This window comes from Phallusia mammillata, chromosome 3 (genome assembly GCF_965637545.1).
Source record: "Phallusia mammillata chromosome 3, kaPhaMamm4.hap1.1, whole genome shotgun sequence".
Classification (NCBI taxonomy): Eukaryota; Metazoa; Chordata; class Ascidiacea; order Phlebobranchia; family Ascidiidae; genus Phallusia; species Phallusia mammillata.
Window position 1 is genome coordinate 804,524 of NC_137254.1, and position 18,486 is coordinate 823,009.

The following is an 18,486-nucleotide window of genomic DNA, read 5'->3' on the forward strand; positions in this document are numbered from 1 at the left end:
AATGGTCGAGCTGTGGTATGTAACAAATCGCCCACTCGGCGCGCCCGCAAAATTGTGATGATTTTATCAAGGCGCGTTTGGTTTTACGCACAGTCCACTGAGTTAATACTGCATTGTAAATTAGCAATGCACGCAAGTTGTGAAATTTCCGGTAGAAAATGGAGTTTTGGCGAAGTTTTGGTTTTGGCCCGAACTTTTTTAAAATGCGAAACTTTAGATAAATAAAATCGTTAAATAAATAAAATCAGTTTCACAACCAACCAAATTAATTTATCAAAACATCATAAATTAACCAATCTTGTCTCTATACAACAGTAGCCACGTTGTGAGTTCTTACTTTATTAGTTCTACCAAAAAAATACAAATTATTTTGCAGACAACGTGGCTTGTGTTTTGGAAAGACTACGATTAAGTAATGTAAACTGTTTAGGAACCAGTACACAGCGATAACACTAACTGTTTTTTTTCGCAGGTTTGAGCTGCTTGATACGCAGAAAAACGCTCGGTAGGCGATCGTCAGTTATGAAAAGAGAACAGTTGGTTAATTTCGGTAGAACTACTAAAGTGATTTCCTATTTTTGAGTGTCTCTATCGCCCCCCGCTGGTTGTATTAACTCCTTCACGACTTTGTACACTCAACATGCGTTTTCCCAAACCCACTTTGTGTAGTCAACCATAGCGCATTTTTTCCAGTATTACACCAATTTAGGTTACCCTACGTAATTCAAAAGGGTTGTTGCACAAAGTAACTGCATGAAAGCTGGTAGATTTGCTGCAAACCCCATACAACCACGTTTAGCAATTAACAAACTTAAATCGGCCAGTGTGGTTTTCGAACCAACAACTTTGCGAACATTTCAAAGCACTTAGAGACGGTTTAAAGCACAACAAATATTTTGCAGGATTTTTTCTCATGTTTTACGCAATCGAACTGGCATTTGAAGCGATCCTCGGCCAACAGTCGGCACATTCTTTTGCCACAGGACCAGTGATAGCAGAACCTGAGGATGCAAAAAGTATGTTTTTAATATCAAGTGGCAAGAGTCAAGTCAAATTTATTTACATTGTCACTTCATCACACTGTCATTGTTACATATTTTCAAAAAACAGAAAAAAAACTGGTTTATTTAACAAAGTTACAACAACAAGGATCCCTGCTCTGAAGGTATAAAGTATATTTCTTTAGCTAACGAGAGCAAATAAAACCACAATCACCAAAGTCATGGGTCTTGTAAATTGCAAACACAATAAACTTATCACTGTAGCAACTATTGTGTCAAACAAATTGATGTTGCATAAAACATATCTACCATATGTGAAATTTGGAATATATGGATTTTGTGCCAAAGTGCACAAACATATGATAGGAATAGAGCATGCTTTGGATAGTTAGGTTCTGTTCAGATTCAAGTCTTGGCATCAGGGTATTCAGTCCCGAAAGATGGTAAAATGGATCATCATAACTAGAACACTTTTGTTTGTGGCAAATTGTTTACTTTAGCATATGGCACCAAAATGTTGCTCAAGTCCCAAAAAGTTGCTGTTATATTACTGTGTAACATAATTCTTTACAGTACTATCTAACTGCAAAACGAAACCCAAAATACATGTTGTCAAATGCTGTGGATTTTAGATGTAACTTTACAGATGGCAACCTGGATTTTTAAAGAATGTATGCATGAAAATAACCATCACAAAACATTAATGGGTTTGGGTAAGTTTAAGATTTCAAAACCTAGTAAATTAAAATCAGTACATTCCATTCCAGCAGGTTTTACTGGGCTAAATATGATGCGCTAAACTTAATAAAAATACAAATTGAAGACTTGACCTTTCATTTCGCCCTTGACATTAACTATCACCCCGGCATTATCCTCGAAATATACAAACTGCCCATTTTTCCGATGTATCGGCTTCGATTGTCGTATGAGAACTGCAGGGTGAACTGTTAGACAAAAAAGTAGTTTTATTAAAGCCTGGATATCCCAAAGCCATTGTGTATTTGCAACTTACTTTCAGCCACACCAATAAACTTTCAACCTTATCAAGAAATTATTTTGACTTAAGTATAATAATTCATGGTATATATTGAAAATGTGAAACAATAAAAACAGTATGCAACTAATATAAATACTTTAGTATTACAATGTAGTGGTAAACTTATAAAAAACATTGACAGACTCATTTGAATAACATTTTGGAAATTATATTAAACAGCAAACAGTATAAACAGCAAAATGTCATGCATATATGTAATTATAGCATTAACATGAAATACTTGAAAACTAGTGACCTTGTAACTTTGGAGGCAAAATCACTTTTAGTTTGGGTGGGTTTAATACTTTGACATAAAATGCTCATGAAATTTGACATGAATGGTAATATATGTCACAAAAAGATAAATTATGTCAAACAGCAGCTATGTATTAAGTTAGTGAACGATGCAAACAAAATTATGGTGATTTGCTGCATTACCATGACAACCATGTAATTTAAATGTCAGTCTCACAAAAATAGAGTTTTTTTTCAAATAAAATATTAAAAATAAACAGCAAAGATTTAAACAACTGGTTTTTAAAACATATTTAATGTGTTAAGACTTGAGCTCATTCCCCAAAAAATGAGTTCTGAGGTGTTTTATTATTTATTTGTTATGCTGACTATTTGTTATTATTTATTTTATTATGTTATGCTGACCATGAATCAATTTTGAACTGAACAATCATTTCCATACCAAATTGACTGAACCAAAAAAACGGTAAATTTTCTAACCTTAGTGCAGAGAGATTTTCTCTTGGTGATAAAATCAATTTTCTTTCATTGTCTTGTTTTGTTTTATCCAACAAAGCATCATCATTATTGTTGTCGTTGTTCTCAATTCTTAAATGTTTGTTGTCTTCAAACGCTGTTTTGTCGAAAACTTCTCTAATACGAAGTTTTAATTCTTCAGTTCCAGTGCCTTCTTGCGCAGATATTGGAATGATGTGTTTAAATTCGGGTTTATCTTCTGGTAAAAGAGCTTTTGGAATAGTGTCAAGATGTGCTAAAAATTTAAACAATTACACAATTTATTGCAAAGGGATTAGCCTGGGTAAAAAATAAAATAAAAATAAAAAAATGAATTTGGAACTAAAACCTAGAGATGAAAATGATTCAAATCAGGGGTGTCAAACTCAAACAACTTTGAGGGCCAAAAACAAACTTTTAAGAAGTCGCAGGCCACACTACAGTGTATGACAAAAAAATACATGATTAAAAAGTGAAATGTTAATATTGCCATTAACTACATGCAAAAATAATTTTGTAATAAATAACAAACAGATATACAGTGTGAAAGAACCAACTGTGCTCTATTGTTTTGTTTGCAAACGATGGCATACTTCTAAAAGTTACTTCGCTGGCTACACAAAAACTCTTGGAGGGCCGCATGGTTGACATCCCTGATTTAAATAACTTGGTTGGCATCAACAAACTGTTACAAAGTCAACAACAAGAAACTATGAAAGAATAAGTAAGCTGCAGACTGTGCACACTGTTTCAACCGAAAAGGTCTCATCAGTGCAGCTGGTGACAAGAAATAGGCCTTTATAAAGTTAACTAGAACAAAAAACACCAAATGCCAACTATATGGATGACTCTGCAAGCTTAAAGCGGGTTTCCTAACGACCTTGGTGCAGTCAACCATAGCGCTTGTTACATGCACAACTTTGCAAGCTTAAAGCGGGTTTCCTAACGACCTTTGTGCAGTCAACCATAGGGCTTGTTACATGCACAACTTTGCAAGCTTAAAGCGGGTTTCCTAACGACCTTTGTGCAGTCAACCATAGGGCTTGTTACATGCACAACTTTGCAAGCTTAAAGCGGGTTTCCTAACGACCTTTGTGCAGTCAACCATAGCGCTTGTTACATGCACAACTTTGCAAAAAGAATGACGTCCGTTCGTTCAACGTGTTTCAAGAAAGAATGCCCACATCCCTGTAAATAAATGCACTAAATTTGTTCACAAAGTTGTCAATCTTGCAATTGCAAGGTTGGTGGTTCTAATCCAAGTTTGGCCTCTAAGATGACCCAGTGGTTAGTGCAACCGCCTTGCAATCGTAAGGTTAGTGGTTTTAACCGCAGTATAACAGTGGTTCTCTGTGGTACGCATACCACTAAAGGTACGCCGGAACTTTTCAGGTGGAACGCGAGAAACTTTCTGTGATACATAATTCAATGACATTCCTTTGAATTTGCTTAATATGCTAGTCAGGGTGAGGAAATAGGCCTATTTCTTGGACTGTCCATTCAAACCGGGTTTAGGATAGGTGGTACGCAGTGATAGAAATAGTCGTCGGGTGCTACGTAGTCCCTATAAGATTGAGAAACACTGTATAACATACCTTGTGCATGAATGCTCCTTCCATAAGTCCTGGCAAATCAGCAAGTTTTATCGATCGAAAATCAACGTAACTTATCACTCCAATCTCCGGGTTCATTGTGGTAACTAGAAAAAAAGTTAAATAACAATTTTGCAATTAAGTTAAATAATTCAGTAGCGCTGATGCCAGTAATTATTGATATTGAAAACTGTTATTGATTAAAACAAATAAATAATTCGAAATGGTCTTTTTATGCACAAAATCAGAATGACATCAAATAATAGAGAAAATTAACATTATCAATTTACCATGCATTTCTATACAATTGTCTGTAATACATTTTAATTTTCCCTAAAATCTAGCACCTCTTGATGGGTTATTGTTACTGCAATTGTATCTATCACCAATACAATGGATACTAGTAAAAATTAAATGATTCAGTGGCGTGTTATTGATTAAAATGAATAAATAATTCAAAATGCTCTAGTTAGGCACTAAATCAGTATAACATCAAACAATAGAGAAAATTTACATTATCAATTTACCATGCATTTCTATATGATTGTCTGTAATACATTTTACCATTTTTCCTACAATTGTGCCCCTTAATAAAAAATCGACTGCTTAATGGGTTATTGTAATTGTATCTATTGCCAATACAATGGACAAAAATCTATCAATGTTTGCAGTTTACAAGTTTCAACTAAATCACACAGCTATGTTTTTGTGTATAAGCAAAAAACTTATCATGATATTTGTATTTCAACAAAACTGGGTACTTACATGGGTAATTAGCAACTTTAGGTGTAGCGTTGGACAAGGCTGTCAACAATGTGAATTTGCCGGCATTCGGAAATCTTTTAAGAAACAAAAACTATGTGTCATTAGCATGAAATAAAAAATGGCCTTTTTGGTGAAAAATTACAACTTTGCAATTTCATGAGTGGTTCTTAAAAAATGTTTGACATTTTTTTCAGTCAACACCCTACATACATATTTCTTTGAAACCAGTTTTGTTTTAGGCTAAGATCAGTCCTGAAGTGTTCCAGCGATCCTGGCTAGATTTTTTCAGCCTACGCCTTGCCATATGGTGGTGAATGCTTGGTGGTTGGCCGATTTTGTATAACGCTTTTAATGGGCCTGGCATACTGTGATTGTTTTAGGCTAACAAAAAGTTTTTTAATATAAAAAAGAAGGGGACCCATAATTACCTAGAATTTTTCACTTACCCAACAAATCCCACATCTGCAATTACTTTCATATCCAGCCAGAGATTTCTCCATTTTCCCTTTTTCTGTTGGTAGTTGTCGAGACGATGCTCCTTTCCCACCGGTAGCAACAAGCAGTGTATCTTCAGGTTTTAATATATCACCTGCAAATTTAAGTAAAGCTTCAAAATTTAACATTTAACAATCTATTTGTGAAGCGTGCTGTGCAGCAATATGGGTCGCCAACCTTTATCACTCTAAGAGCCATTCGCACCATTTTAACATGGTAAAAAACACTGGGAGCCACAAAAGCTGTTTTAAAATGATCTGCCATTGCAAGAACGTTTTGTTTTTTTGGTCTCAGGACTTTCGACTTTTTGTTATAAGTTAGTTTCTTGCATATCAGGCACACTTGGAAAACCTTGTCAGCAGCGAAAGCAAATGAATCCCCCATGCAGCATTAAATGTTCTGTTTTCTTCAGACACTGATATTTATTTTTAGTTTAACACTTATTGTTAGACAATATGAACAAAACAGGTATTGTTGCTTAACTGTTTGTCCTAAGTCGTATTATTATGCTTTGCTTTACCTGTTTATTTTGTTATTTTCACACATAACATGCCTACAAAAGTCTGACATAATTTTTACAAACCTTAATATACCTTAAACGATCTCTAAAACCCATACTCTGCCAGTTTCAAATACCAAACATCTAGGAAAAATTTTGATAAACATATGGGTTCAGGTTCGGCTAGGGTTCACTTGGTTTTGTTTTTAAAGGTTCGGGTTCAGTTCAGGTTTTTAAAAATGAAAATTTTCGGGTTCGGGTTTTGTTCCGGTTTAGACAAACTATCCGGTCCGAACCAGTTTGGGTTTTTTAAACTGGTTTCAACTTTTATTCATTTTAATTTAATTCTACCCATCATCTACCTGGCTTTATCAAACTCCAAAAGAATTGCACTGGTGCAATGTTATTTTTTACACGCCCTATAAGCGTATTCTTCAGTGCGCTGTTTTGAAAAAAATCACAAAACCTAAAACAGACTGCATTTTTTTACTGGTTCGGTTCCGGTTCGGGTCTGCTGCCAAACAAAATATGGGGTTCAACTTCGGTTCGGGTTTTGGAAATTGTAATTAGCGGTTCGGGTTCGGTTCGGGTTTAATGAAATTAACCACTTAAACCGGTTCGCGGGTTCAGGTTCAGTTCAGGTTCGACTCCCTGGTAGGGCTGCGAGTTTGACACCCCTGTCTTAAACGATCTCTAAACCCTTACTGTGCCAGTTTTAAATACTAAACATTTAGGAAAAAGTTTGACAAACAAACAATACATACATTTCAATATACAAGTGCACAGTCTCATAAACCTGTATATGCTGTTGCATGTTGTGCACCCCTGGTCTAAATTTTGGCTTCTTTCCATTCTTACACAACACTCCACTGTTTTACACTACATTTTAATAAAAGCATTGGCTTGCATAAACATTATCTGAAGTATGATTAAACTGCATACCACACATCACACACCTAATTCTACAAAAATAACAAGAGGAGGGCCCAGGATAAGAAACAATTTACTCAAAGCTGTAGGTATCCATCCATTGCCATAACATATTTTGGAACAAAATAAACTTTTAAAAAATCCCTCTTTTGACTCACCAATTACTTTGTTTTCATCCGCGTCAATTAAAGTAATCCCATGGGGAACCTAAACGTATATGCTTCCACCTTTTAAACCGAACAGTTTGTTTCGACTGAAAAACAAATAATAAAGAAAATTATTTTAGATTAGGTGAAACAGAACACTATATAAGGATCTGTTCATAAGTTTAATGGTGAAAATAACGGCCCAAATAGACATAAAAAGCGACATGCTTTATTGTTCAAACGTTGCAATTGCTCATGTCATCATCAGTGATATGAAGGCCACATTAGTTACACCCGTTTATATACACTTTAGTCGCATGAAGGAATGATAAAAAGGTGCGAAACAAGCGTTGTATAAAAACAATAGATAAAAAAGGTGCGCAGAAGTGAGGTGTAAGCCACCTGCTAGGTGAAAAAAAACTGTTGTATTACAAACTTTTCAATCATGATGTCCAAGGCTGATAAAAATTTTGAGTTTTATTTATAAATGATAAAGCTCGAAGTTTCAAGTAGAATCCCAGTAAACCAAATTTATATCTGCTGTTTACATTTGGTAATAGAAATAGTATTCCACCCTACAGACTTTAAATCTGTAGCGGTCAAGTGGTTTTAAACCATCATTTAGGCATATTAGTTTGCATCAAAGGTCTATAGTTATTCTAAAATGTGTACCAGCAAATCACACAACATATTTTTTTCATTTACAGCCATTTTTACATGTTAATATCATCAACATTTGTTACAAGTTAATAAAACTGAACGCTTTTGCATTTTTTAGCTGTATGAATTGTTATATATACTAGAAATTTAATGTTTAAATTGGCGTTTGGTACCAAAAACTGTTGTATAATTGGGATAACACAATTGGTGTATAGATTGAAAAAGCGATGCAGCCAAGTCACAACAATAGCCAGTCATATTGCTTTTTTCGCTGCTTAAATACAGTTTATAAAACCCTATTGTCACAGGTAAGATGATGTTTTTTGAAACACGTTTTATAAATACAGTGGAAAACTACAATTTAAATCAGGGGTGGGCAACCTGTGGTCCTTGATTTAAGGTTGTGCGGCCTGCAGAGACCCTTGGATTTCCAATGTATTGGCAAATGCGTCCAACTATTACATGTTTTTGAGCAGATTAATGCTCCCAATGCTATTTTTCTGCGACCTGGCAATATGTGGCTAGAATCAAAAAGCAAATTTTACTTGTAGTTAACCATATTTGGTAAGCAACAAATTGAAATCACCTTGTGTTATACACAGGTGTGGCCCCCGATCTGATTTTGGCAATTGTAATTGGCCCCACAGTAACAAAGGTTGCCCAAACTCCAATTTAAACGATTTCACTCACCTTGAGTTCTCCCCATTGTGTGCAATGAAGCGTTGTGTTGTATACGTCTTTTTCATGTCCTTTAGAGTTGTGCTGTTGTCTTTCGCCGTGACAACATAAACATCGCCGCCTCGTCCACCGATTCCCCCTAAACTGGGAAAACTGATTCCTCCGCTGCCCCCGCGAACATAAACTCGTAGCTTGTCCACAAACTTGTGATTGTACTGAAAGAATTTTGAACAATCTAATTAAGACATATAAAATCTTTTGCCACTAGGGATAATAATAGAATATAAATAAAATTCAAACTTTTTACTTTGTCGCAATAGAGGCGATAAACTTATCTGGTCTGTCAACTATTCGTCAAGCATGGACTAGAAAATGTCTGGCGAAAAAATCTAATAAATAAAATTTTTCTTCCATTTTGAAAGTGTGGTTAATGAATTTAATTGTTTTTACATTTTTAACACACTTCTTTTATTATATTTGCATTATTATTTATATCTCTGTTCATAAAATTAAGGAGTTTAATGCATTTTGGCAGACTAAAAAAGTTATAAAATTGCAAATATTGTGTTTTTGCTTTTTAAAACCACACATTACCACTTTGAGCTAAACGTTTTATAAATCAAAATGTTGAAAAAAGCATTTCATTTAATCTAGAAAACAAACTTTTCAAAAAATATTGAAATCAATCTGTACCTTTCTGATAAAAGTACGAACTGTTAGATGAACCATTTTTTTTGAAGAAACGGAAAATCTCAACGCTTTAAAATCGGTTTTTCACATTTTCAGTAAAAATTTTACGTTTTAACGCAAAAATCTAATTGTTCTGAAATCGGAAAAATACGATTTTATTTTTTTGCACAACAAACATGTGTTTACAAATTCTCAACACGCGTAACGCATGACTAGGTTGCCCACTGAACCATAACATTTTTTCATTCTTGTGTTAGTTCGTGATGAAATTATTTTATTTCTTCACTATTATTTACACCCACATAAATTTGGTAGAGCTACTAACACGATAACGAGGATCTACCCCCCAAATGGACCTAATTTCCGGTAGGTGGCGCAATAGAGCATTCCGCGCCAAAAAGGCGTATTATTGAAAGTGTACTTACATTATTTGGTCGTGGTGTGTAGTTTAATTATGTTGTGTTTGTTTCATAAAATGGACATTAAATTTATTAATTTTCATGTAGAGCAATGGATATAAAGTTCATTAATTGCAAAAACTGTCACGTGGAGCTGCGGCAGGTTGCTGACAGCAAAGTGAGTTGTTTTAAATTGTCAAGTAGTCGTTCAAAATTTAGCAAGACAACTTAATTCATTCTGTTTATTATACAGACACAAAGGGAAAATCGGCAACGAAGGTAATACAGTTGATTGCTAATTAGGAAATCTGTGTGGCAGATGATTTAACATAAATAGAAATGCTGTATATATGTTCAATTTTACAGATTTATGCCTTACCGGCAATTCAGGGCCCTACAACAGTAAGTGACCTGTTTATAATCATTACCATACAATGTGTTACTATTATATGTCTTATATTTTACAGACAAAATAAAATATCCCCTAATGCAAAGTAAGCAAAGTGGTGTAACTGAAATTTGGTGTAATTAATCCATCTATTGCATTATTATTTACAGATGGCTTCCCAGAAACAAATTTAATCATAGAAGTAAGACCATTTTTTAAATATGCCTGTTTATAAAATAGATGACAACATTGTGTTTTTAGACCTAAGAAGAGTCCCATTTAAAAATAAAGTAAGTATGTGACATAACAGTGGATTTCAGTAAGGTGTTTGTGCCAATTGATTATGTCTGTGATAGAGCTAATGACATTGTAGGAAATAGGTATGTATATTATTACGTGTTCTGCGACTTGCGTTTTCCTGATTCTTCTTACAGCAATAGTCCAGCCGTTGGTTAGTTTGTTTTATTATAACACCAACAGTAATGCAATTTAAACGTGGCTTGACGTAATGTGATTCATACGCCCAACCGAAGTCGAATCGAATAGAATAAAGTCACTTCAAAACCACAGAATATATACACAGATCAAAACAACATAATTTAGGCATTCGTCCCGTCAACATCCCGTCCTGGTACGGATGCTCACAACGTTCTCATCCTGTCCCACGCAATAACGGACAATTACATGACATAGCCACTTGTGGTTCCCACGTTATAAGTCGCGTAGCATATGAAAGTTACGTAATGGAAAAGTTACAAGTCATGGCAGCTCTACCCATGACGTCAATGCGAATATTACATCATTTATGTTACATTAGTCTTCCCCCAAGAAGTGTTTTAGACTGATGTTTTGCGAGACAGTAAACGATACAGTAAGCGAAAACGAACAACGATTCGAAAACAAACAATAAGAAAGACAATACAAACACTGAGTTGCGTCTTAGGTAAACACTTGAGAAAACATTTTGACAAAAAGACAATAGTACACAACGATAATAGCGTGACGATAATATTTGATCGTATAAGTAAAATGATAAGTCGATGTCAGTATATTCTACAGCTATTTTGTATTTGCTTTATTTATTTATTTATTTTTATTGGGTTTTATTTGTAATCATTTTTATGGGTTTTAGCACCACTTAACACAATCATTCCTCAACTCTTAATCCAAATTTGGATAAATTTGGTTAACATTATGAACATTGGTAGTAGGGATAAATCCTACTTCCTCACCATTATCAGGCTTAGGTTCGTCAACCTTATCGTTTTTACGATATGCCTCAATTTTTCCCCGGGCTATTTGAATGGCTATTGACAGATAGTGTTTAAGAGCCCAGAATGTTAGGATTCCGCCCCATATAAGAGCCAAAAAGAAAAATACTACCATAATACCGCCTATAAAAGGGCTTGTAATATTACTTATGGCGGCAATAAAGACATTTGTTACCACATTTTCTGCCGTCTGTGCAACAAAATCCATATCGGCATCGACATTACTCTTTAGGTTAGAGTTTATGTAATGATATAGCTTATCATGCGTAAGTCGAGCCTGTGACAAAGCCATTAAAATGCTCGTCATGTCATCTAGGCCAGTGGAAGGTCTAGGAAATTCGTTCATAATGGATTGATAATCGACAGTATGTGGGGTATAGTGAACAGGAGCTAGTTGGGGAGTAAGATAATGTACTTTCGAGTTAACATGGGCTAAGGTGTAATTTTCATAAGTATAGTAAACATCTCCCACTTTAAAAGACATAATGCGTCCTGGAACATAATTTTCAAGGAACTTAATATTCTTATAAACATAGCCATCTCTATAATATTGACCCGTGATAGAGTGATTTCCGTTTGGGTCTTTAAATTGAATAAGAGGTCTAGTAGCAAATAAATTACCATGACGTAAATCACGTATAACAGTTCCGGAAACTGGTTCACATGTTATTGCGGTAACGACATCACCAATAGTAATGGCAGCTTTGGGTATCCCAAGGAGTTGACTTAAGGTTTCTCCTGGATATTGGCGAGCCAATAAGGAATATATCGTGGTAAGCAAAGAAGTTAATTGACACTCCAAATAATGAATATCAGCGGTTACATTTACGAATCCTTCGCTCACAGTATCACTTAACTCGGTTAAAAATAGGCCCAAAGGATTCGAGCTAGCAATAGAGTCATTAACATCGGGAGGAGGATGCCTTGCTGCGAAAGGGGTTCTTAGAGCACTACAATTTTCTGGAACTAAAATTAATCCTCCAGGTGCACAAAACGGAATATCACCATAACAATCTCCAACATTTGACGAACATTGTACACTATGATGAATACTCATACCAAGATCACGTATTTCCATTCTATGAGGTGTCGACAATCCTTTTTCGAAATGGATAAGTAATTCATGAGTACCCAAAGGTGTAGTAACAGGACAATCAATACGATCAGGTACAGACCACACATACGAACGTGTCCCCACAGTGCACGCGCCTCTATGAATATTGCAATTCGATAAAATTCCGAGAGCGCTTTTCATAACCTTGTTTATGTGGTCATACAAAACAACAGACTCAGTAAGAATCGCATTTCTGACACTACCTTGTGCCGAAGTTGGCCAATGATATTTAATTTCAAGCTTATTTCTAGTAGACCATGAGGACTTAGTTAAAGGAACTAAATCACCCATAGATGAGGTCTTATGAGTTCTAGACCATTGTTCACAAACACTAGCAAGAGGAGCACCACCAGCTATAGTGGTCACTTCATGAGTTTTTGCACCAAAAAAATATGAAACACTTGTATACTTTTCTATCATAACTTGGCACATAAACACTTTGACTTTAATAAAATCAGTAGAAGGATGATATACTTTTGCCTTGCAAGATGTTACGTTTTCAGGTTCAGGGCGCTTGCATGGCGGAGGTTTGCTTATTACGTATTCACCATCCGACACTGTTTCGTGGCAAACCTGAAATGTCTGTTCACACATAAAACAACCAAGAAACATAACAATAAGAAAGCATTGTAAACGCAGCATGACTTCAGTCTCTGTATCTCAAAGGTTTCCTAATTTCACGTCCTCTTCTCGTCTGTCTAATTGGTTCAATCGGTATCTCAGGAAGAGCCGAACTGGTCTCTCCTGTAAGTAAAGGATCTGTCGTTAGATCAGTGTCTATGTCAGTGTCAACTACGAAAGAGGGTACAGTTTCAACCACAGCATCAGTGTCCTCAGAGTTATCATCGTTGTTAACAACATTTGGTAAACGTGCAACCTTAATTCTGTCAATAGAGACACTGTTTTCTTTTCCAAACATTGCCAAAACAAAATATTTGTTATGTCTTTCAAGAACTTTAAACGGCCCAGTGTAAGAGGGATGCAAAGGCGGTTTGTGCCCAGAAACCTTGACAAAAACATGTGAGCTAGTTTGTAGATTTTTATCAATATAGGATCTTCTAGCTGGCTGCTCACGCCTGGGAGAAAAACGTAAACCCGACATGAAAGAAGTTAATCGTTTAGCATAGTCAGATTTGGTTTCACTACTCTCTACTTCCTCGAAAAACTCGCCTGGCAATCTCAACTTCTTTCCTGATACCATTTCTGCTGGAGAAGCATCTAAATCAACATTATGACTAGCGCGGATTCCAAGAAGAACCAAACCAAGATTAGAATACCAATCAGTGGGATTTTCATAAGATTTTAGAGCCGCTTTTAGACGTCTATGCAATCGTTCTGCCAAACCGTTGCTTTGGGGATGATAAGCTGTAGTTGAGCAAAATTTAGTGCCCAACATTTTGCATAAATCTTGGAATACACCTGACAAGAAGTTGGCGCCGCGATCGCTAGAAATTCTCAAAGGACAACCGAAACGCGCCACCCAGTGGAGAAGAAATGCATCAGCACAGCTTTGGGCAGTGTAGTCAACCAGAGGAATAGCGTCAATAAAACGTGTAAATCTGTCAATGATTGTTAATAGATAAGAGTATCCACCTGAGTTTGGAAGTGGACCAACAATGTCTATGTTAAGATCACAATACTTATCAGTAGGTTCAACATAATGAGATAAAGGTGCAATGTTGTGACGGTAGACCTTGTTTACTTGACAAGGTATACATGTCTCGCACCAGTTTTGTATGTCTGCGTTCATACTCGGCCAGACATAACGTTCACAAATCAGCTTCCGACTGATTCTGATTCCAGGATGACTAAGATTGTGTAAGACATCAAAAACACGTTTTCTAAACTCAGTAGGTACAACAGCACGAAACACTCCAGTAGATATATCACCAATCAAAGAAGTTGGACTTCCAGGAAGACGTCTGCTAACTAACTTTAAGCTTACACACTGATCTGACAACATCTCTTGGAATTCTGCAGTCTGCTGACCTTTAGCAAGTTCCTCTAAATCTAAGACATCATTAGAAAGTTTAAGAGCATTGATTTCGATTCTAGACAAACAATCCGCCACTTGATTATGCCATCCTGCAATATGTTCAATGCGGTTGGTAAACTGTGAAATGTAATCAAAATGACGTTCTTGTCTAGGAGACAAATGATCAGATTTAGCCAAGAAAGCCTTGATCAATGGTTTGTGGTCAGTTATGACGTTAAAATCTCTGCCACGTAATAAAGGTTTAAAATGTTTAATGGCTTCATAGATGGCAAGAAGCTCACGATCAAACGTCGCGTATTTTCTTTGAGCTTGGTTTAGACCTCTGGAAAAGAAAGCAAGTGGACACCATTTATCATCAACGAACTGGTGTAAAACAGCTCCCATAGCAAAGTTGGAGCTATCACAAAGAAGACTGAACTTTCCATTCATCTGAGGGTATTGCAACAGTGCTTTCTCACTTAGCAACTCTTTTGACTTTTCAAAAGCCGTAATTGCCTCAGGGGACCAGTGAAGAGCTTTTCTCTTTACCTGATCTTTCCGTAGCATTGCATTCAACAGCCTTACATGAGCTGCACACTGAGGTATAAACTTGCGGTAAAAAGTTAGCATACCTAAGTATCTACGTAATTCTTTCGCTGTAGTAGGTCTGGGAAACTTTCTAATTGCCTCAACCTTTTCTTCTAAAGGACTGTAACCTTCAGTTGATATCCTGTGTCCTAAAAAATCTAGAACAGTTTTTCCAAAATCACTTTTGGCAACATTGACCTCAAGACCATATTCATCAAGTCTTGTCAAAACAGCTCGCAGATGGGCTTTGTGTTCTTCAGCAGAATTGGAAGCTATCAACAAATCATCTATATAACAATAGACAAATGGCAATCCTTTTAATACCTTATCCATAAAAGCCTGAAAACTATTCGGCGCATTTCTAAGCCCAAAAGGAAGTCTAAGATATTCAACTGCCCGTCCGGGAATTACAATAGTCGTCTTAGATATAGAATCGGGTGCAAGGGGAATGTGAAAAAACGCATTTTTTAAGTCAATTTTGGTAAAAATCTTTCTTCCATGTAACCCATTCACAAAATCTGCAAGATTTGCAATTGGCCTATTCATACTTTGGGTTATTGCATTTAACGAGCGGAAATCCCCGCACGCGCGGAAGCCACCCCCTTTTTTAGGAACAACATGAAGGGGTGAAGCCCACTGGCTTTCGCTATCTCTAACAACACCTTGGCGTTCCAATTCATCAAAGTGTTCATTCACCATCTTCAACATTTCAGGCGACAATCGTCTAGGCCTGCAACTCACTGGATGACCTGTTGTGATAATCTGATGTGTAATGTCGTGCTTAATTGGTTTTTCCAACGACATAGGCTGAAGGACAGAGGGAAATTCAAGCAGTATTCTCTTAAATTCATTGCTTTCATCTTTACTTACAAAATTCTTACTTTTCTGTTCCACTGTTGTCTTATGCTCACTACCAGCTGTCTTAGCTGCACTGTTTACTTCACTTCCTAAACCTCTAACATACTTACGATTGCCATATCTACGGCTTTGCTTCATTCTCAAACCATCATGACTAGGCCAGGGAAAGTCCCTGTGGGAAAATTCCCTACAACAACTTGGCTGCGACTGACGTGACTTACGCACGTCACGTTCATGATGCGCAAAACGTGGTGACGTCATATAATTGCCACGCACACTTCGAACACCAGAACATCGCCTGGAGCAACAGCAACTCGGATCACTGTAAAACTGTGGTCTTGTTACAAGTCGTCTGTTGGGTACATCAACTAAGAGAGAAAAGGCATACAAAAAATCACTGCCAATCAGAGCTTGGTCAACATCACAAACAACAAAAGTCCATGAAAAAGTACGACCTAAACCAATATCGACATCAAGACGTTTTAACCCATCAGCATGAATAAAATTACCACCAATACCATGTAAAATCTTATGCTGACGAAAGAACTTATTTTTGACAAACCAACGAGGAAGCAAACTTACATCAGAACCAGAATCAACTAAAAAAGAAAGATTAAAGCGCTTATCAAACACACAAAAAGTCCGTTTCTGAAATAAGCCTTTCCTACCAAAATCCGGCGGAAAGGCGCTTACTAGTTTTTTTTATTCTTGAACTGATAATTCAAACGACAAGGAGGATCACAGCGCTTAGCATTATCACCAAAAAGTGCATGATAATAACAAAGATTACCAGGACCTCTAGACCAACGTTGTTCAAAGCGATTATTCTGCTGAAAACCAGTATTAGGGCGCCCAAAACGACGCTGATTAATCCAAGGCCTTTGGCCAGAACTTTGCCAATTGTTACGCGGAACAGCGGGTCTCATTTGCTGGCGAAACTGAGGTACCCGTGGTCGAAAGTTACGACTACCAGACATAAAACCATTGTCTCGCGGACTCGAGCACAACTGGCTTGACAATGCATTAATCTGTTCCACCAACTTATTCATACGTCTCTCCATGTTATCATTAATTATTGTTTGAGAAGAAACAACAGGCGTTACAGCCACGGATCTACCCAAATCTGGAACATCAATCTTAGGCGAACTAAGAGACATCATCGTATCAGCCTTCGCTGCTAAATTCTCCAAAGAATCGTCATAATCAGTCGACAAAATTAGGCGCACATTAGCAGGTAATTTATCAATGAAAAACCGTTTCAACAACCTTTCAGTCGTAGCGTCCAACGGACCAGCGTGATTTAACAACGAAATCATCTCATTAAGCAAATCAGTGGGACGTCTACCATGAAGACTAGTCTCATTAAGAAGCTTATTCAACCGAGTAATATCACTTTGTTCATAATAACGCAACAACGCTTGCTTAAGAGTGGAATAAGGAAATTGGTCACTTTCAATTTGCAAAACTGCGTTCCCAACCTTAGTAATCTGTTCCTGATTAAGACAAGACACAGCGTAGTTAAACATTTCAAACTCACTGGTTATATTACAATTAGACAAAATCGCCTCGAAACTTCTAAACCACGCTTTGGGCAATTTAGGCCAAAATTCAGGCAAACGCATTTTGGGCGCTTGCTCTGCTAAAGTCCTTTTTCCTGTACGGTTACTTGCAAAATAACGGTTATAACTATCTCTATCAAAATCATTATCATCATTAAACATAGGACGTGGCATCTTTAATGTATTGGAACTAACATTCACAAACTCCGTATCTGCCATAAGCGTAGACCCTGGTTTTGTGGTTGACGAACTTGGGCCAGAGGTTAGTTCGTTATCGGTCATTTCGAGAGTTGATGGGATAACCGTATTAAATGGAGAGAATTTTACCGTAGACTTAGGGGTTGACGTTTTACTCTTTTTCTTACCAGCGAATGGTAAAAATTTCTCCATACACTAGATGCTTTGGTTGAACGTTACCACAGTACAATAATACTAATACTTAATGAGTGACAAAACTATTTCACGTAATATAATGTTTAAGATTGGTTGCAGTGACTCGTAGTGAAGAAAAGTTATTGGCTTACAATGACATTACACAAAAAAAATAAGAAAATTTGCATGCACACATTACCGATGACGTCGTCGATTCGTTATTTCCACCAGATGATGCGGTTCCACTCCTGTTGTTCCGTTGTTCCGTAATCCAATTGTAATAGACAGTTCGTGTTCCGATCTTCGTACCTCGAATAATGTGAATCCCGTACACGATCCGATGTCCGTACCACGAATGATGTGTGATCTCCGCACGCGAATTAGTGCGACCTCCAAACCGAATCCGTCTCCGAACGTACGCGAATGGATAGTGTCCTCCTCAGTGGCTCGAGCTCGATTGATTCGTCAAGAAATTGAAAGCTCGTGCTCTTGAATCCTTGTGGATGGATTGATTGATTGATAGTAACCTTCTAGCACTTGGCAAGGCTTAGTGCTTGTTCGTGTCGACTCGTCGTAGTCGAAGCGATGCTTGATTGTTGCGGGGTTAAATTGTACCGCTTGCTTGATTGTTGCTTGACGCTTGAATGGATCAGAAGGTTATTTGTTGAATGGTTTAAGAAAGATTATCTTCGTTTAAATGATGAAAGATCTTCCGACCAAA

At 36.7% G+C, this 18,486-nt stretch overlaps 1 protein-coding gene and 1 pseudogene across 2 annotated transcripts; both read right to left on the reverse strand.

The window, feature by feature from the left end:
* Positions 1–894: 894 nt before the first annotated feature.
* LOC145218124 (GTP-binding protein 10-like) lies at positions 895–9,367 on the reverse strand (annotated as a pseudogene). The gene is made up of 11 exons (XR_013857545.1): positions 9,246–9,367; positions 8,565–8,767; positions 7,227–7,321; positions 5,591–5,733; positions 5,145–5,218; positions 4,383–4,486; positions 3,908–3,975; positions 3,381–3,472; positions 2,773–3,043; positions 1,832–1,945; positions 895–1,001 (listed from the first exon to the last, which is right to left on the reverse strand). The product of XR_013857545.1 is annotated as a GTP-binding protein 10-like (transcript).
* Positions 9,368–10,476: 1,109 nt separating this feature from the next.
* On the reverse strand, positions 10,477–13,055 carry LOC145220614 (uncharacterized). The gene has a single exon (XM_080087811.1). The coding sequence runs from the start codon at positions 13,053–13,055 to the stop codon at positions 11,190–11,192; it is 1,866 nt and encodes a 621-aa protein (XP_079943937.1). The 3' UTR covers positions 10,477–11,189.
* Between the last annotated feature and the right edge of the window lie 5,431 nt (positions 13,056–18,486).